The following is a 16,884-nucleotide window of genomic DNA, read 5'->3' as shown; positions in this document are numbered from 1 at the left end:
ACAGTAACGCACAAAACACCCGCATTCGTGCACTGCCAGCTTTACAGTGCATTCCTATAAGGCGTCATGTGTTCTTTGTTTGAGGTCTGCACAGGTGCGCAGTCTCCTTTCCCTTCAGGTAAAATTCCTATTTCCCATATTTCTACTTAGTTGTTTCTCTTTCCAGCTGACACTCTTTGAAGTTGGGAGGAAAAAAAATAATCAATCCACCAGTTAGATGAACATCGCAGCAATCTCAGGATGTCTCGGGAGATTTCCAGGTCATAAAAAATGTATAAGAACTCTCTGTTGGCTTTTTTTGGTTTTGTTGTTGTTTTTTTGTTGTTGTTGGTTTGGTTTGGTTTGGGTTTTAATTGAGGCTTGGCATGTTGTCTGCTATATTTTGGGTACTTCAAAAATCAACAGAGTCAAAACAAATTGTAGATGAAAGGCAGCAACAGAAAGGAGAAAAAAAAGAGAGCAAGAAAAAGAGTTAAAATAAAACCAGAGAGAAAAATACCCAACTGACTGGCTTTCATGCTCTCACATAAATAATGGACAGCCAGTAAATAAGTAAGTTACAGGGCTCAGCTGAGCCCAGGAGACTGGTGGACATGATCCTGCAAGTTTATTAGAACACAGAAACACAGCTGGAAGGAGACCTGGGAGGTCACCGAGTCTAGTCTGTTGCTACCTCCGGCAATGCCTCACTCGAGATCCCCACCGGGACCAATTTTTCTCAGCTAGGAAGATATGGAAACACACCACCACAATCAGCCTGTGATCTGGGACTTGCACCACTGGGTATAAGAGCAGGATGTGGTCCCCTTGCTATACCACCAAATTATGTTAATTTCAAGGCATTCTCAAGTGCATACTTCACACAACCTTCTCTAGCATTACCAGGAATTTCTAGGTTTTCCAGCAGTTACTTTCTCCGATCTGCCTTGAGGACAACACAGAAGCCTACAGGACTCCTGCCAGTTTTAATGAAGATAATACTGATGTTTCCCAAGACATAATACATCCCCACCTGCAACAGTTCCCAGATCTCTGGATAGTTACTGGGAGAAGAGTCCTTAAAAAGATAACTACAAAGGCAATTTTTCTAGCAAGGTGCTAGATGCTGTGCTCTCAGAAAGTTTCTTACAGCTTCCCAGGGTTTGGGTGAGATGCATCTCACTTAACTGTAGATGTGTGCCATGCAGACACTGTCATTTGAATCAGTCTCTTCAGGCTTAGAGATGGTAGAGACAGACAAGGACTTTACAGTCTAATTTCACTGCTTTTAGTTTTGTTCCCACTCAAAGCTGAAACACATCCTTCCCGGGTGATGCACTAACTCCTCTTCAGCTTCCCTTCTCTCACTGTAAAGGGAGCCTGGGTGATACAGAAGAAAGCACTACTTCCAAGCTGCCAACTTAGGTGAGACAGATCCCAGCCTTGCTGTTGGGCATAACTTAAATGTTGCTTGCATATTTAAGCATCCAGCAGTTGCTTTCCTTTCTGCCACACACTCCTAATACAAACTTGGGAGCTTTCTCTGCCACACCTGAACCTTGGAGAGCCACCTTCTGCTCTCTAGCACCACTGCTAATAATACATCTATTCTAATTTTCTTCATTAAAATTTCTGCCTTTACATCCTGTTGATATTCAAAGCTTTAAGCAGGCTTTGGAATACTGATCCAATATTAAATAATAATCATACCACATAAGCCAATACCATGATAATGATTCCCTAAGAACGATAGCTATGTTCCCATATTACCAAATAACGATACCAGTGTCTTCCAAAAGGGATACGGGATTTAACCTCTCTACCCCAGCCCACTGACTTGCAGCCTCCCTTTGCTACAAACCATCTCAAAACCAAACAGAATGCACATCAGCAGAGGGAGCAGCTCTGACTGACCGAGGAAGGCACACACTTGCCTTCTCATAATGAAACTTTCTCCATTTGTTTTAGTAGGACAAAAATGAACATGGGGGACACCTGTTAGTCATAAAACGGGCTGGATTTCCTTAGTGCAACCTCATATATGTTTCAGAAAACCCATCTGAGGAGTATTTTATTACAGTATATTAATTTTTGCACTTCTTCACTACAATTTAATTGCAAATGAGCACCGCTGTACAGAAGTACAGTAAGGATATACAAATTCAGTACTTGTTCAGCAATAAAATTTCAAGCTCATTTATGTAATTTAGTAACACTCCCTTGTTAATCTTACAAGTTAACTTTCAGGATTTTAAAAATAACAAACATAGAAGTGCATTGATTTTTCACAGTTTTGCTGCTAGCATGCTTTCTGTATTTCTCCTTGGACAGACAAATTCGAAAAAGACGATGGTCAGGTCCAATGTCATTTGAAGTCACTTTCTGGGGAATTTCCCTTTCAGATCTTGCAGGCTAGCAGACTGCAATAAAGCACACTAAAGCAATTGTTCACATGCTTTATGAATCTGTTTGATTTTCTAAGTGAAAAAAAATTAACAAAACGCAAACTCAAGGGCTGTGCAATCAAGTTCTTAGCTGGTGTAAACTAAGAACAACATCAAACCTGCTCACCACCAGCAAAGACCAAAATCCAACTGACTGCATGCTCAGCTGACAGCAGATTTCCTCATGCTGGGAGCAGGCATGATTCTGCCAGTGAGCCTGCAAGCTCTCTGGCCGCCTCTGCCAATGACCACTGGGCATACTGGAACAGGACTGCCCCAAAGAAAGCATGTGAACTAGTCCCTGTGCCCATCCACGTGCTGAGACGGCACCAGAACACCACAACAAAGCCTCCACAGTATAATTCAGACTGTGAAAAAAAAGTGGGTTTTACTGGATACTGCCATATCTAGGGCAGTCAAATTACATTACTGCTGGATTCTTTTGTGTCTCCAGGGCTAACCAGGGGCAGGTGAGGACTGTTGCAGATATCCATCTAGCGCCTCTGCTATAAGGAGCAGGGTTAAGGATCCATCATGCAAGAGTACAAGAGCACAGACTAGCACCCTGACACCAACTCGAACCCTCGCCTTCAGCACAGGCTGGCAGCTGCAGACTGCCCTGCTGCTAACCACCATCGTCCTGCTTCTGCACAAATGGATGAACGTGGCAGTAAATTTGGCTGTTTGTCACATGCAGGTGAGAGTCAGTAACCAGTTACGGTTCAGTAACCTTAGCCACTGAATATCAACCCATCAACCTCTACCTGTTCAGGCTGCCTCTCCGGCTGGCATGAGCTCTCTCCTATTTTCTCTGCAGCACCAAGCAAAGAAACTAACATTCAAATGCTTGCAATCCTGAACACTAATCCCAAGGTTTGCCCCAATCCTGTGTCAAGCATAATCCTGGGAATCTCAGTTTCTCAGAGCTCACTGTAATACATACGCTTCTGCTGTTATGGGACCTGTTTTGGTTTGGTTGTATCTGCAGGATACAACAAAACACTAGCTCTTCCATGGATGGTACCCACAGCAGAAGAGCTGCTTTTCCTAAAATAAACTTGAGGGTTAGTGTTACAATTAGAGTTAAGATTCAGGACAAGGATGATAAAACCTGTGCCTATATCCTGATTAATGCTAGGACAAGCAGTGGGCTTGCTGTGTAGGCAGGGCTGTGGCTTTAGCTGGGGGTCTATGGGGGATATCTAGCTAGACATCTCTTTTTCTGTTGGTGTAAGAAGATACCAGGTACCAATAAGGGAAAATGGCTTAATACATTAGATCTGAGGTACACAGGGGTGACTAATGAATCCTAACACACTGAGTTTAGCACTTAGTTTTGCAGCTGGAAGGACTGAAGAGAGCGGCATACCCTTTGAAGGACTGCTACCCCAGAATGAAGCATGCTGTTGGCACTTCCAATGTCTTTTCATCAATTCTGCAATGGGACTGTACCTTGGAGCAATGTACTAGGGCCAGAGATCGGGTTTAGAACAGTGTTATGGATATGGACAAGGCCAGAGGGGCTGGATCTTCTAGCAAAGGTTTTGTCTTCGTCTAGTGTTGGTTTGCCACCAAAAGGGCATTTTATTGCTGCTCTCTGTTCCTGCTGTAGTTGAAGTAGCAGAATTGTGCACAACAGATTTATATACTCTCAGTCTGATGTAGGATCACATGGCTGTCTACATCAGGGGTCCTTGAACTACAGCCCATGGGCCGGATACGGCCCCCCAGGGTCCTCAATCTGGCCCCCGGTATTTACAGACACCCCCCCCCGCCCCCCTGCCAGGGGTTGGGGGGGGAACCAAGCAGCCAGATGGCTGCCTGCCACTGCATCTGTGCACCGGCCCCCTGCTTAAAAAGTTTGAGGATCCCCGGTCTACACAATGTTTCATAAAGCAGTTTTATCTTCTTCACAACATGAGAAGCCAGGTACTCAGAATCCCCATACAGAGATAGTGCTATCAAGGTGAGAGTCAAGCTCTGGAACAGTTGTAAGGTGCCAGAATTCAACAGTAGCTGTTGCAAACCCGACTTGGTGCATGCCAGGACTGCAACAGTTTTTAGCCACATGATCGCCATACTATGTTTCCCTCACACAACCCCTGCCACAAATACACATGCAAATCCTATATATTGTTGGGGGCTTAATAGTGATACACTGTGTTTCATCACATTATTACAACTTTGCAAGACCTTTGCATGCAACACTTAATAACACTGGCTCTGCTAAACACTGTTCCCGAGATTACTTACATAGCTCTAGTATTGGCATCCATAGTAGTGCTATGGGCCAAATCCTGCCATTCGCAACTTCATTCAAATGCATGTTTCTAGCAGTTCAAGACAGACCAAGCATTGGATTTCACCTATGCAAGAGAGTAGGATTGGTCCCATTCATTTAGTTAAGTCAAAGAAGGTTTTGCACCTGAGGTTTTCTGAGCTGAATTCTGATTCCAGGAAACGAAGGAACTGGTCTCGGCCTACTGGGTCCTTCAGCACCTCATCCATGGAGAAACCCCATCTTTTCACACGCTGCTGACTAGGTTCTTTGCTGTTTGGAGAGAGAAGGGAAAAAACAGATGGAATGCACATTTCTGCCTGCTGTCAGAGCAGCTGCTGCTGTTTCTGTTAAGCAGCAAAGGGAGGAAGATTATCAGACAAGGAGATGGTGGGGTTTTTCCAAGATTTTGCGGAAACACAAATTAGCAAATAACATACAAAAAGAAGCTATAAAGATCAGGATCATCATTAAAGCAACTGTACTATCTGGGTACATAGCAAAACAAGTGAGACAGCGAATGATACGATTTTCAGTGTAATTTCTGGTAGGTTTCATGTAAAGAACAGCATGCCATACTTGAATAATTATTCATTATGCACTTCTTATGTATCTCCTCAAATGTACCTTGGGATTTCTTATATGTCAAGGCAGAAATCTGCCAGCAGTGTTCCCTGGGCCGATGGTGGGCTCCAGGGCATCTCCTTGTGTTCTACAGTGCTGGCTGGTCACTTGGAAATGGCTTCAGATTTTCAGTTCCACATTTGCATCAAAAAAAAGCAGTTTCACTAAGGAGCAGTGCAGAAAAGATTTCTAAATATGGTTACTGCTCTGTGGCCTTTTATTTTTCAGTGCCTCTGATTTTTGGATGCCTACCTCTTGGAAGACTAAAAAGCCTCTCACTCCCACCCTCCATGATAATCACTCTTCCTTTCTGTCTCAGCTGGGACACTGAGATGCAGACTCCCCCAAAATCACTAAGAATCTTTCTCCTCAATTATTTCTTAATACAACCTTACTTACATAAGATGTTTGAATTGCCAGACATGTCGCAGAGATGCCTATGGGGAGAGGCAGTGCCGGGGAATCACAATGAGGATCCTACAAGACAGTCTACATCAGAGCATAATCTGGGCTCACAAAATGTTTGAAAGCTTCTGGTGTGATGGCGTCATACTATGAGACAACCACAAAAACAGAGCTCAGCTGCTCACGTTTGTGACAGTAGAGCCATTGTTAACAGTACATATCTATTAAACTACATGTCTCATCATGTCCACAGTGATTCCTAATCCTGGAGCCTCAGGGGACAGTGGCGATCTGTGCTGAAGACAAATAAGCCAAAGGGGTAAATAAAATGCCCGCTTTGATTTTCTCTTGGTGTAAAGATTAAGCAAAACTGATGGGCACGTCCTCACTCGAAGTGCAGATCATTTGGGATGGCTCCTCCTGCACTTGCCCAGGAGCCAGCAGTGCTGCAGACAGGGGCACAGATGCCAGCCTACCTGTTAAGTGAGCCAGCACGGGCGCGTGAAAGCCATATTTGTGCGGAGCTATGCACAAGCTAAGATCAGGAAATTTCCCGATGAATCCAGAGATCTCTGGCTGCTCTTCTTGCTACTGCACAATGTTCTAGCATGAACAAAAAAGCCAAAGTGCTGTCTAGAATTGAAGGCTTTCCGTGATGTTTCCTGAGTCCTGAGTGCCATGAAGGATGAACTGTAGTGGCACAGGGTTGTCCATACTCAGCAGCTGGCCTTGCCATTAGAAGTGAGAGGCTCTTTGTTTTCCTGAGCAAGGGCTCTGCTCTCCTAACTGAGGAAACAACTTTGCAGGCAACACAAGGGGAACTCAGGGATCACTTAATTATTCATGCAAGTTGCAACTAGATGCAGATGCAGTGAGTTCTCTTACAATAGAGAATAAAATGGAAATACAGAGCTGTTTGTTCTTCCATCTCCCAAGCATACAACTTTCTTTTTTTCATCAGCAGGAGAATCAACTTCCTTAACTCTGAAATTGTAGCAGAAGCCAAGTATTTATTTTAAATGCCTATAAGGCTGTGACATCAGCTTAATTGTATTCTTCAGGGACAGACATCTTTTCTGAGATTTGCAGCTACCTCAACAGATGTGGTTATAACAGATGCCTGGATTACCTTGTGGGTGGGGGTTCCTCTGGAGAAGTATTTTGCAGGGGCTATAACTGGTTCTAGCCCTGCTAGGGAGGATGGAGAAAATGAGCGAAACTGACTAGAAAGGAAATTATAAAATATTAAAGTTACATGAGGAGAGGCAGAGATTAGGGAAGTTTCTGTGACTACCAGAGAAGCAAGTGAAAAAATCTTTCACATCCCAGACCATATGGCTGTTAAACAGGGAAGAAAACTTGCCCCTTTCCTGGAACATGGATTCACTATGAATTAGCTTTCTTAGGCTGGTAGCTTCTTAAACTTTACATTATTATTCAAGAATAGACAGGATTAGATTTGGCATTCTCTTTTCAAAGATTTGCTAAAGTGAACTCCCTGTTCAGATCTGGTGCCAAACAGCAGCAGCTAAACGCTAGGAGAAGCTGCTCAGCACTTCCAGTAGCTGGCCACAGCATGTGAGCGAGTACTGAAGGTGGTATGTGGCATGGCAATTCCATGCTGTGATACTGCTAGGTACAGAGGCAGGCAGGACAATTCTAGCCCCACTACAAGGACTGTGGATAGCCTATGATGGCAAGACATGTAGACACTGGCCAGACTTCCCTTGCACCAGCATCACGTGGGCAAAAGATCTAAATTGCAGTGCTGTGCTTGTTTTTTTGGAGAAACTGAGGTGCAAGGCATTGGAGGTCCTAGTGTCATTCCTCCTCCTTTTCATCTATTAGACACCATAACAGAGACAAGCCAGTTTGTTCACTAACAGGTGAGGCCCAAACTCACTTTCATCATCTATTACAATTCTGACCTGCCAGGTCTCACACATTATGTGTGAGCTACACTCCTCTGGCTCCTGTGCCAAATCCCCCTCCGCACAGCAGGAACAGTCACTGCCCTATGACCCATCCTATTCTGCCAGTAGCATCTTTCATGGGATCCCAGGACAGGAGCAGGGCTGGAGCACTGCAGCTGGGGGAGGACCAGAGAGCAGGCTCTCAAGGGTCAAAGGAGATGTGCTAGAACAATATTTCTTAGCAGTATACTAGATCTGTGGACTCTTAGACCTAGGTCTGTGCATGTCCTTGACAGGCATGAGAGCATCCACTACCTGACTTAGAGAGTACCACACATCAGGTCATATGGCAGTGGAAAGGCTGAATAATTCACACAAGAAGTGATAAAGCATAGCTCCTGTTTAAACCTTAGCTATGTTACTTGTACCCTGTAAAGTTACACACAGCTTCCTATCCAAACAGGGCAGTGAGAGAAGCATACAAACAAAACGGCAAGACAACTCTAACATTACTTAAAACCACCGATTCTTACCTCATTTCAATGTCCCACAATGCTGCATCATCACTTATCCAGGGATTGGAAGGCTCAGCAGGAGTTATAAACGGGTCATATTCCACATATTGCTCTGTGTAGGCTATTAAACTGCGACAAAACAAAATAAAAATAAAATAAAATAAAATTAAAAGAAAGAAAAAAAATTGGGGCCTGGATACTGAGTCACATGTCAGAGAGGTACAGATTTTCTTTTTTTTCTTTTTTGTGTGCTTCTTTTTATTTTTTGTAGGGATTAGTCAGCTTCTCAGCAACCACAGCAGTCCCTTTTCCCAAGGATGGTGCATGCAAGGATTCCTCTGCAAACGCGCACCAGCTCACTGCAGTATCTTCCTGAAGCTCATCTCTGTTGAGGTGCCCATAAAAAACCCAATGAAGCGACAACTGGTCCCCCAGAAAGCCACCGGATGGCTGTGAAGTGCATGTCCTCCTGTTCATTTGTTGCCTCTTGCCCTTTTGGGTTTTGCAGACTTTTGCATCCACTTAACTTTATGCGTTATGAGTAACTCATCTAAATAGGGTCATGTGCTGTATGTAGCTAAGAATATACTTAAATCTTTGGAGGATCACGGTCCTGAATGTCAAAGCTTCAGGCTATAGATGATTTTTTTTGTTACATTGGTATATTGTTTAGTCTAATGGCACTACTGTAAAATACTTCAACAGTAGTTTATAATAATTAACTTGGAATGTAGTAAATTATATGCATGTTGGAAAAACATCTGACCTTTATACTGGCTTGCTTCATGATGAGCAAGATAAGACATATAGCCTCTAATCCTCACTAGGATGAGATTCAAAGAGCTTCCTGGGAAAAGGACTGTGCTTGCATAAGTGATTCAGGAATTCCGCTGGGGTTGCAGCTAGGGGCGCATTTTTACAAAAGAAAGACAGCATATATGAAATAAATCAAAAGAAATTTGTCCTAGACCATATTGGAAATACTCTAAGGCACTTTTTAATTTTTTTTTGCCTAGGTCTGCCAAGTAATTAACTAAGTTAATTGAGTCTCATCATACTGAACAACTAATCTACTTGCATCGTGATTGTCCATGCTAAACCTTACCTCTGGTCTTCCACATCTCAAAAAGGTAGGAGAATGAAAAGACCCTGTGAAACAAAGGGTCACAAAAGGCAGAAAGTTTCCCTGACCTGCTCTACAGTAATTATTTCTTTTTGTTTGTCCTAGCTCTTATCATGAGGCATTAAAATCACACACTTTTGTAACCACAGCAGGTTCCCATTGCCCCTCAGGGCACTCAGGGCTGTCTCATCTCATTTCATTAATTACATTTCATGACTGCTGTGGGTCAAGGGTTGGAGGAGGGAGCAGCGTCCAATTTCAGAAAGCAGCAGCAATCCCTGAGACATCAATGAGAGAGAGGGTTGGTTAAAAAAAAAACCAACAAAAAGGATCAATCAGAAGACATCTGCTGTGAAACTTGAATTGCTCCTAATAAAATAATAAGAAGGCATCAGAGGTACTAGCACAAGTACTAGAAAATATAAATGGGGAAAAAACTAAATTAGATGAAACAAGGGGGAACTGCTAAGCACATTTTTCTGATTCAGTATAATGACAGCAGCAGAATCACTGCCTTATTGTCTACAGCAAGCTACAGGCAGGGACTCCTAAGGGAAAGCATTTCTGTCAAAATGCAGACCTGGACTTCTGGACTTTCAGGTGATGCACTGCAATTCTGGTAGAAGAAGCTGTGGGAAGAGTTCCCTGAAGGTTGCAGAACTTGCCTTGAAAACCCAACTGTTTTGCAATCAGGGGGCCCTGCTGAGCCTTCACAGCAACTTTGAGGAACTGAGAGGACGGCACTGATTTTCACCTAGGGAGCTGAGATTGCGTGGGAAGATGCTCTGGTTTTCCCCAGCCATGTCTGTGATGTCACATGTAGTGGAATTGCACTAACACTGCACGATGCAGTCTGGGAAAACAGCAGCTAGGAATATATTGATAGTTTTGCTCAACAGTTCCCATATCTCACTGCCAAATCCTAAACCTGACAGTGTGCAGGTCCCGAGTGGGGAGAAAGGAAGTGTAAGAAAGGAGAAGAAAACTGTTTCCAAGGTGCCTGGACCAGCTGAGGAATGCCGGCTCCCACAGCTGCTGCAGGTCTACTCCTAGAAGGGAAACAGCGAGGAGGGGGAAGAGTAACTTTAGTAGCAGCCATTTATTTCATGGAAGCTAGGGATGAGCTTTTGAGAGCCTTTCCATTCCTCTTCTGCTGAACAAGGGCTATCCCATAGAATAGCATGCATTAATGGAAAATGTGACTGGTCTACCACTATTAAAATAATTTATATCTTATTCCTATAACAGAATAGATAGCAGCTTATTTCCCCCACTACCCCCTGCCTCATGTACTCCTCATTACTTCCCTCACCCCACCTGAAAGTGCCTTTGCGCTGTACTGAAAAAGTGGCAGGTGGTGCCACTGTCAGGCTTGGCTGCCTAAAGGAGCTTGCCAAGAAGTTGTCTCCTGCACCCCAGTTTGCCACACTCTCACTTAGAGTCCTGCCAAGCCATTGGACTCGCCAGCCCCTCCACTTCCCTCCCGCCTACTCTGTGACACCCCACGTCCAGCTGCCCTGCCCACCACTCCCCGCACCAAGCCCTGGGACCCTCCAGCAATGCTGCCATCCAAAGTCATCACAAAACCAAACACTTACTCACAAGATATAAATATCAAAACCATGATTTTCATTGTTTATAATTTCAAAATGAAACTTTCAAAACAGGAGAAAAGAACTTTTTGATTGTTCTGATTTTATTTACTTTTCTCCTGGTTATCAATTTGCACCGGTTTTGATAGCAACATTTTCTTCTCCAGTTTGGATCAATTTTAAAAAAAGCCCAAAGCCCTTTCAAAGCAGGAAAATTTTCTGTCCAGTTTTACTGAAAATTAATAGGGTTTTTTGGCATGGACAATTTTACATTTATAATGTCAGTAGCTCCTAATGAACTTGAACAATAGGTGTGTTATGTGGACAGGATCTGATGGTCACAAGTAAAGGAGTTTTACTGAGTCCATCTTATTGAGTAAATACCTACCTAGAAAAAATTCAAGCAAAACAGATCTGTTTGCTTGTAAATTACCCACCTGGAAATTATTACTGTCTCGGCATATTAGGGTCATTGTAAGTAAATTCAGTACAAATTGACATTTTTTTGGTAAAGCCAAATGTATCTTCTTGATAAAAAAGAACCAGAAAGCCCAAAACATAAATATGAACGCGTCAATTTCAATCATACAATATAGCCTATGCAGGATTTCAGGGAGCCTCTGAACATTTTCTATTTAATTGTATAAATTTTCATTTTAATTGTTAAACTTTATGAACCAATAAGAACTTACTTTGGGGCTCTCAACATTTAATTTGCCTAGTTTAGTGCACACACCCTAATTACAGGTGCAAGCACTGCAAAGCACATATCATAGGGTAATCTCTTTTTAATTTGCTTAAATAAAAATTCCTCTATTATTTCTCTACAAGGCACCAGCCTTTATCATGTCCCTCATGTTCAACACAGTTTTGCTCGAGAAGTGATGTACTGAAGAGCATGCCGATCCCCACATTTGTCTCAGCGATTCTCCTGCAAATGTGCGTAACTTACAGGTATCTAAGTAAAGGAGCTGTCATTCCCAATGAAATCTGAGCTTGTTCTTTACCTGTTCATACTTTCCTACTGGAACTAAATATTCTGCAAGTCAGATTGTGCCCTGATTGCCTCTATGAGAAAGCCACCTCTTAAAACACTGCCTTGAGTAGGCCAGGTACAATACCAGCACTTTCCCACAGGGTTTCATATATGTAAGTGGGAGTAGAAACTGGCCCTACAACCCCATTATGAATCAGACAACGAACATCATGCACAACAAGATGCAAATGCAGCTCCCTCCCCAGAGCTGTGCCAGACTAACACGAGATGCACACTGAGAGTTCACCCACAAAAGAAAAAAAAGAGTATTTTCAAATTGAAATAGGAATTACTTTTCTGCAAATAAACTTTAGGGTTGTGCAAGGGTGGGAAACAAAAGTACTGCAAGAGTTCTTTCTTTTGTGAATAATATTTCTTTTGCTCCTACAGTACAACAGCATCCTCATTTTTCACCTGCTTTTTCTCAGTGGCAGAAGAGCAAGTGCAGAAGTGACACCGGTCAGCAGACAGGCAGCACGGCTGGTCAAGGAGTGGGAAGGATGGATGCAGAGAGAGGGGACCAGCCTTTGTGCGTTCCTGCCTGCTCTCTATTTCTGGAAATGCCAAACTGGAGAGAAGGAAAGAATGGGAAATCATGCAAACAGGGACACTCACCTTTCTGCTACTTTGGACATCTTTAAACAATGTCTCTCTATCTGCACATTCAGGAAAGTTATCTGAAGAGAGAGATGACAAGGACATTAACAATCCATCAGCTCTACAGCATGCATTGACAATATCCTAATACACTATTGATTTCTCTTTCCAAACAGCTAGAAAGTAACTCAGAAGGAAATGGGACCCTTCCCTAGGTATTAGAAGAAACTTATTAATTGCTTCCAACAGGAATCTCCATTTCCTATGGCAAAGCCCCAGGGGAAGCTTCAGAGGACCTAATTAAAAGTAGGAAAGGCACGTATTTGGGGCCGAGGTTCCTAGACTACTCAGGGTGCAATATGATCCCCTTTTTACACCACACTCCTCTCCCATTTCTCTGACTGGCACCACAAGACCAATAAAGGCTTTACAGCACATTAGCACTCTGCTATGAACTAGTTTTTCACAGCACCCTGGCAGCCTATGTTGCCTATGATGGAAAAGGTCAAGGAATTTAGTGTTCAGGTTTAGTTCAGAAGACGATCCTAAAACTGGCTGCCTAAAAAACATGTTTAAAGCTGCCTTTATTAAAACGCTGACCTTGTGACTCCTGTCTGTACTTCAGTGTGCTGCTGCTTGTTGCAGGAAAGTAATTTTGAGGGACAGCTCCCTGGGTCAGGGCAAGGATGTGCGAGTTGGCTGGCCATTCCTTGGAGTGATTGTGCAAATAACTTTTTCCTAGTTCCCCAAAAGCTCTGACTGTACGGTCTAACAGTCACACACCAAACGATGCCTTTCCTCACCACCCGTCCCCAGCCTGTGCCCCAGTATGCCAGCTTCTTCCCTAGCCTTTGTCACTGCCCATTTTTCAGGCACCCTCAGTGAACTGGAAATTAATCTGTCTGCTGGTCCACAGACAGAGTAACAGCAGATTCAAAGGTCAGTATTATGCATAACACATATCATCATACAACTGCACTGTTCAATGAATCTATCTATCTATCTAATTAAATACTTCTTTACATAAAGTATGTGAGAATCAAGGACAGGTAAAGCATACAATTGGTTTTGCTGGTATCTCAAAAACTGTATATGCTTTTTTCTTTTTTTCTTTCTTTTTTCTCCAGATATCAATTCTCAGAAGTTGCCACCTAGCCATCTACTTACTTGTTTCCGGACATCCTCTTTTGTAGTTTTGCGTACAGGTTGGGAGGGCATGTGTACAGGGCTTTGGGGCTGAGACTCCTCAGTAACCCCGTATACAGACTGTGAGGAACCAATAAACAAACAGAAGAGATTACAGCATTTCCCTCTGTCATGCAATGAGGCAAAATGCAGTATGCAAAGCACTAAAATAACAACCAGCAACTTCCTACTGTTTACATCCACACAGGTCAATAATCATTCAGCCTGGAGCAAAATTTACAGATCAGACAGTGCTTGCAGACACCTGCACTTGGAAGGTCTGCAGGCATGTTAAGAAAAGAGATTATTTTAAATGTTAAAATGTAGCTGATAATTTTGAGGGGCTCTGAAGGCTTTGTGTCAATGCTTGCAGGATGAACACTGCGAGTGGTCACTGTTGTGAACCAAGTGGAGAAAGAAAAGACTAGAAACTAACCCTATGGCATTTTCTTTCACTTGGTTTAATTTCTTGTTGTAAAACTACACATTGAAGAAAGTTCTTAACCAGGTGTCAATAGGTCACGTTCATGTGAACCTTTCTAAACAAATACCTTCAGATTGAGTTGTAGCCATTCATTTTCAGGACAGAAACCTGCACTGACAGTAATACCAGTTACCTTTTCAATTAGTGTTTTTTATTCAAAATTTATAGGAGACATATGAACAGCTCTGCTGCAATATAACTACCAATGGAAGTTCAGGAGTCTGGTGTCCCCTCTAAAACAGGTAACAAGTGACAGGACAAGAGGAAATGGCCTCAAGTGGTGCCAGGGAAGATTTAGGCTGGGTATTAGGAAAAATATCTTAACTGAAAGAGTTATCAAGCACTGAGAAATGCTGTCCAGGGAAGTGGTTGAGTCACTGTCCCTGGAGGTATTTAAAAGATCTGTAGGCGCAGCAGCTGGGGACACGGCTTAGTGGAGGACTTGGCAGTGTTAGGTTTACAGTTGGTCTCGATGATCTTAAGGGTCTTTTCCAACCTAAACGGTTCTGACTTTATATACATAGAAGAGCTATAACTTTCTGGAAGTCCAAGACACCCAAGTTGCTAATGATCCAGCCTTTGAAATGATTAAGGCTGGTAAACAGCTCTGAAAAACCTGTGCCCAAATAATTTCTGAAAATGGGACCTAGGTACTTTTGCCAATTCTTTTTAATTTTACAGGAGGGCAGAGCCAGCAGACATCTGGGACTCAGAGCTCCTTAATGACCTTCTCAGCTCTACTCATCATCCAGTCTGTACTACTATGCTGGTAAAATGGGAATAGCAAATTCACCAATCAGAACAAAATGAACTGATATTTGAAAAACACTTTTATTGGTTCCTATTGAGTAAGTCTGATATACTGTAGGTGTTAAGTGTGATTTACATTAGAAACAAAATAAAACAAACCACAATAATCCCCTGCAAAAGAAACCAAAACCAGAAACTCAAACTGACCTTTTTCACCTTCTGTGGGTTTTTCATACGGCGACACTTTCTAATGTCCATTTCTGTGGTGTTCACACAGCCCGGCTGAAAAGAGATGGTAATCGTATTACTCCTCTGTTCGCTATCTTCATGCTACCTTACCTTTCTAAAATATACAATTAGATCTTGTCCAAAACCCCTTCCTGAAGTTTGTGTCCCATAAATTATCCTTGCTAAGCAAGAGACTGCACATACCCAAAGTTGGCATCTCAGCATCCAATCCATTTACTCATAACTTTGGCACCAAAAGGAAATATCTCAGCTAAGACGGGAGCTTTTTCTAGCAAGTTTGAGCCAGACTGGGTAAGCTGTTTTTCTTTTGTACGTATAAACAATCTTCAAAAGTTCACATTTATCATATATTTCCAAATCAATAGTTCCATGCATGCACAAGCCTAGAATGTCTAAAATAATCTTGTAGACACTTGGTGTGTTTTGAAGTGTGAGGAAAATCCATGTGGTGATTTTAAAGGCAGTGTTTTTGTGCATGGCACAGTGCTTACTAGTATTAAAACTTCGCTGTCACAACATGGAAAGTCTCATAATTCAAAATGAAGCTTTACCACAGGCCTGTGCACATCCCAGAATGCTCTTTCCTGGCTGTCCAAGATCTTTCTTTCTGTTTTATCCTTTTTCCTGTCGATTCTGAAAACAAAAGCATAAACATATGAGTCAGTGTACAAGTAATGCTTTCTTCTTTTGTTACAGTTCCTAGCTGGGGTCTTTAACCCCATGAGAAAAAAACAACCAACACCCAGAAATCCACCTTTTTTAACAGCAATGCCACCCTCCCACTTGCAAGGCCATGTGCCATGAACAAAACATCACTGACCTTTATTCCAATATGTGTTAAAAAAGATTCTCCTACGAACGTGGAAAATTTATTTTGACATCTCTTTTCATCTGGTGAGGAAAACAACTTTTCCCAATACTCTGTTCCCAGACCCTGATTTGACAAGCTGGGGAAGTTCATGGGTTTGGCTCTGTCAGGAGCCCCACTGGAACCTCTTTACGCCAGGTGAAGCTCTGGGCTGGAGCTGGACAGAGCTCCACATCAGGAGGTCTCATCGTACCCCAGTGCCCCAGCAGCACCACTGGCATTCCCAGCAGCAACAGCAAGAGCAGCACTTGTGTCCCTCCTTAACAGCTTTGAACCCTAAAACCTGCTCCACCCCCATGCCCCAGTGTTGGCAGAGCAAGGGATGGCACCACGAGTGACGGGAGCTGAGCTCGCTGCATGGCCCCAAGCAAGCCAGCACTCGCCCAAGAGACACATGGTTGGGCACCTCAGTAACTCAGTAAATTCAGCCCTGATGCAGCCAGTGGATTGACTCGCTCAGAGCACCATATGACAGGCCACCCGAGGCTGTTCAATGCAACTGTTCCCCTATTTCTTGACAGCACTGAGCAATCTACCTCTGGTACTTCGCTCCCGCGCTCAGCCCTACACGTGAGCACAGCAAAGTCTCCGCTGGCAGCAAGGCAGGCTGCAGGGAGACTGGCTGAGGCACGGGGAAGAAGGAACTGCCTCTCCTTCCAGAGCAGGATTGAAAAGCTGACAGTGTCCCTGTACTGGTTTCCCACATTGCTGCCACCCAGGGAAATCAAAGCAGTGAGGAAAAACCCCACACCAGCTGGGATTTGTGACCACCAGGTACTCTCCCTCTGTTTTTTGTTTGGAGGGGCAGTGATCCTTGGCAAAGTCTGTGCTAGAAATGTACC

At 43.2% G+C, this 16,884-nt stretch overlaps 1 protein-coding gene across 2 annotated transcripts in view; it reads right to left on the bottom strand.

Annotated features, from left to right (window-relative positions):
* Positions 1–16,884, bottom strand: part of RGS6 (regulator of G protein signaling 6) — a 276,743-nt gene that overhangs the window by 48,039 nt on the left and 211,820 nt on the right. For both annotated transcript variants that reach the window (XM_055790494.1, XM_055790486.1), the window contains exons 9-14: positions 15,726–15,807; positions 15,133–15,207; positions 13,674–13,772; positions 12,525–12,586; positions 8,177–8,287; positions 4,849–4,974 (exon numbers count right to left, since the gene is read on the bottom strand). In XM_055790494.1, coding sequence (XP_055646469.1) covers positions 4,849–4,974; positions 8,177–8,287; positions 12,525–12,586; positions 13,674–13,772; positions 15,133–15,207; positions 15,726–15,807 — 555 coding nt within the window. The remainder of the gene's footprint in view (positions 1–4,848; positions 4,975–8,176; positions 8,288–12,524; positions 12,587–13,673; positions 13,773–15,132; positions 15,208–15,725; positions 15,808–16,884) is intronic.

The sequence above is a fragment of the Falco peregrinus genome, chromosome 1, assembly GCF_023634155.1.
Source record: "Falco peregrinus isolate bFalPer1 chromosome 1, bFalPer1.pri, whole genome shotgun sequence".
NCBI lineage: Eukaryota > Metazoa > Chordata > Aves > Falconiformes > Falconidae > Falco > Falco peregrinus.
Note: the sequence above shows the minus strand (reverse complement) of the source record. Positions and strands in the feature narration are given on the sequence as shown.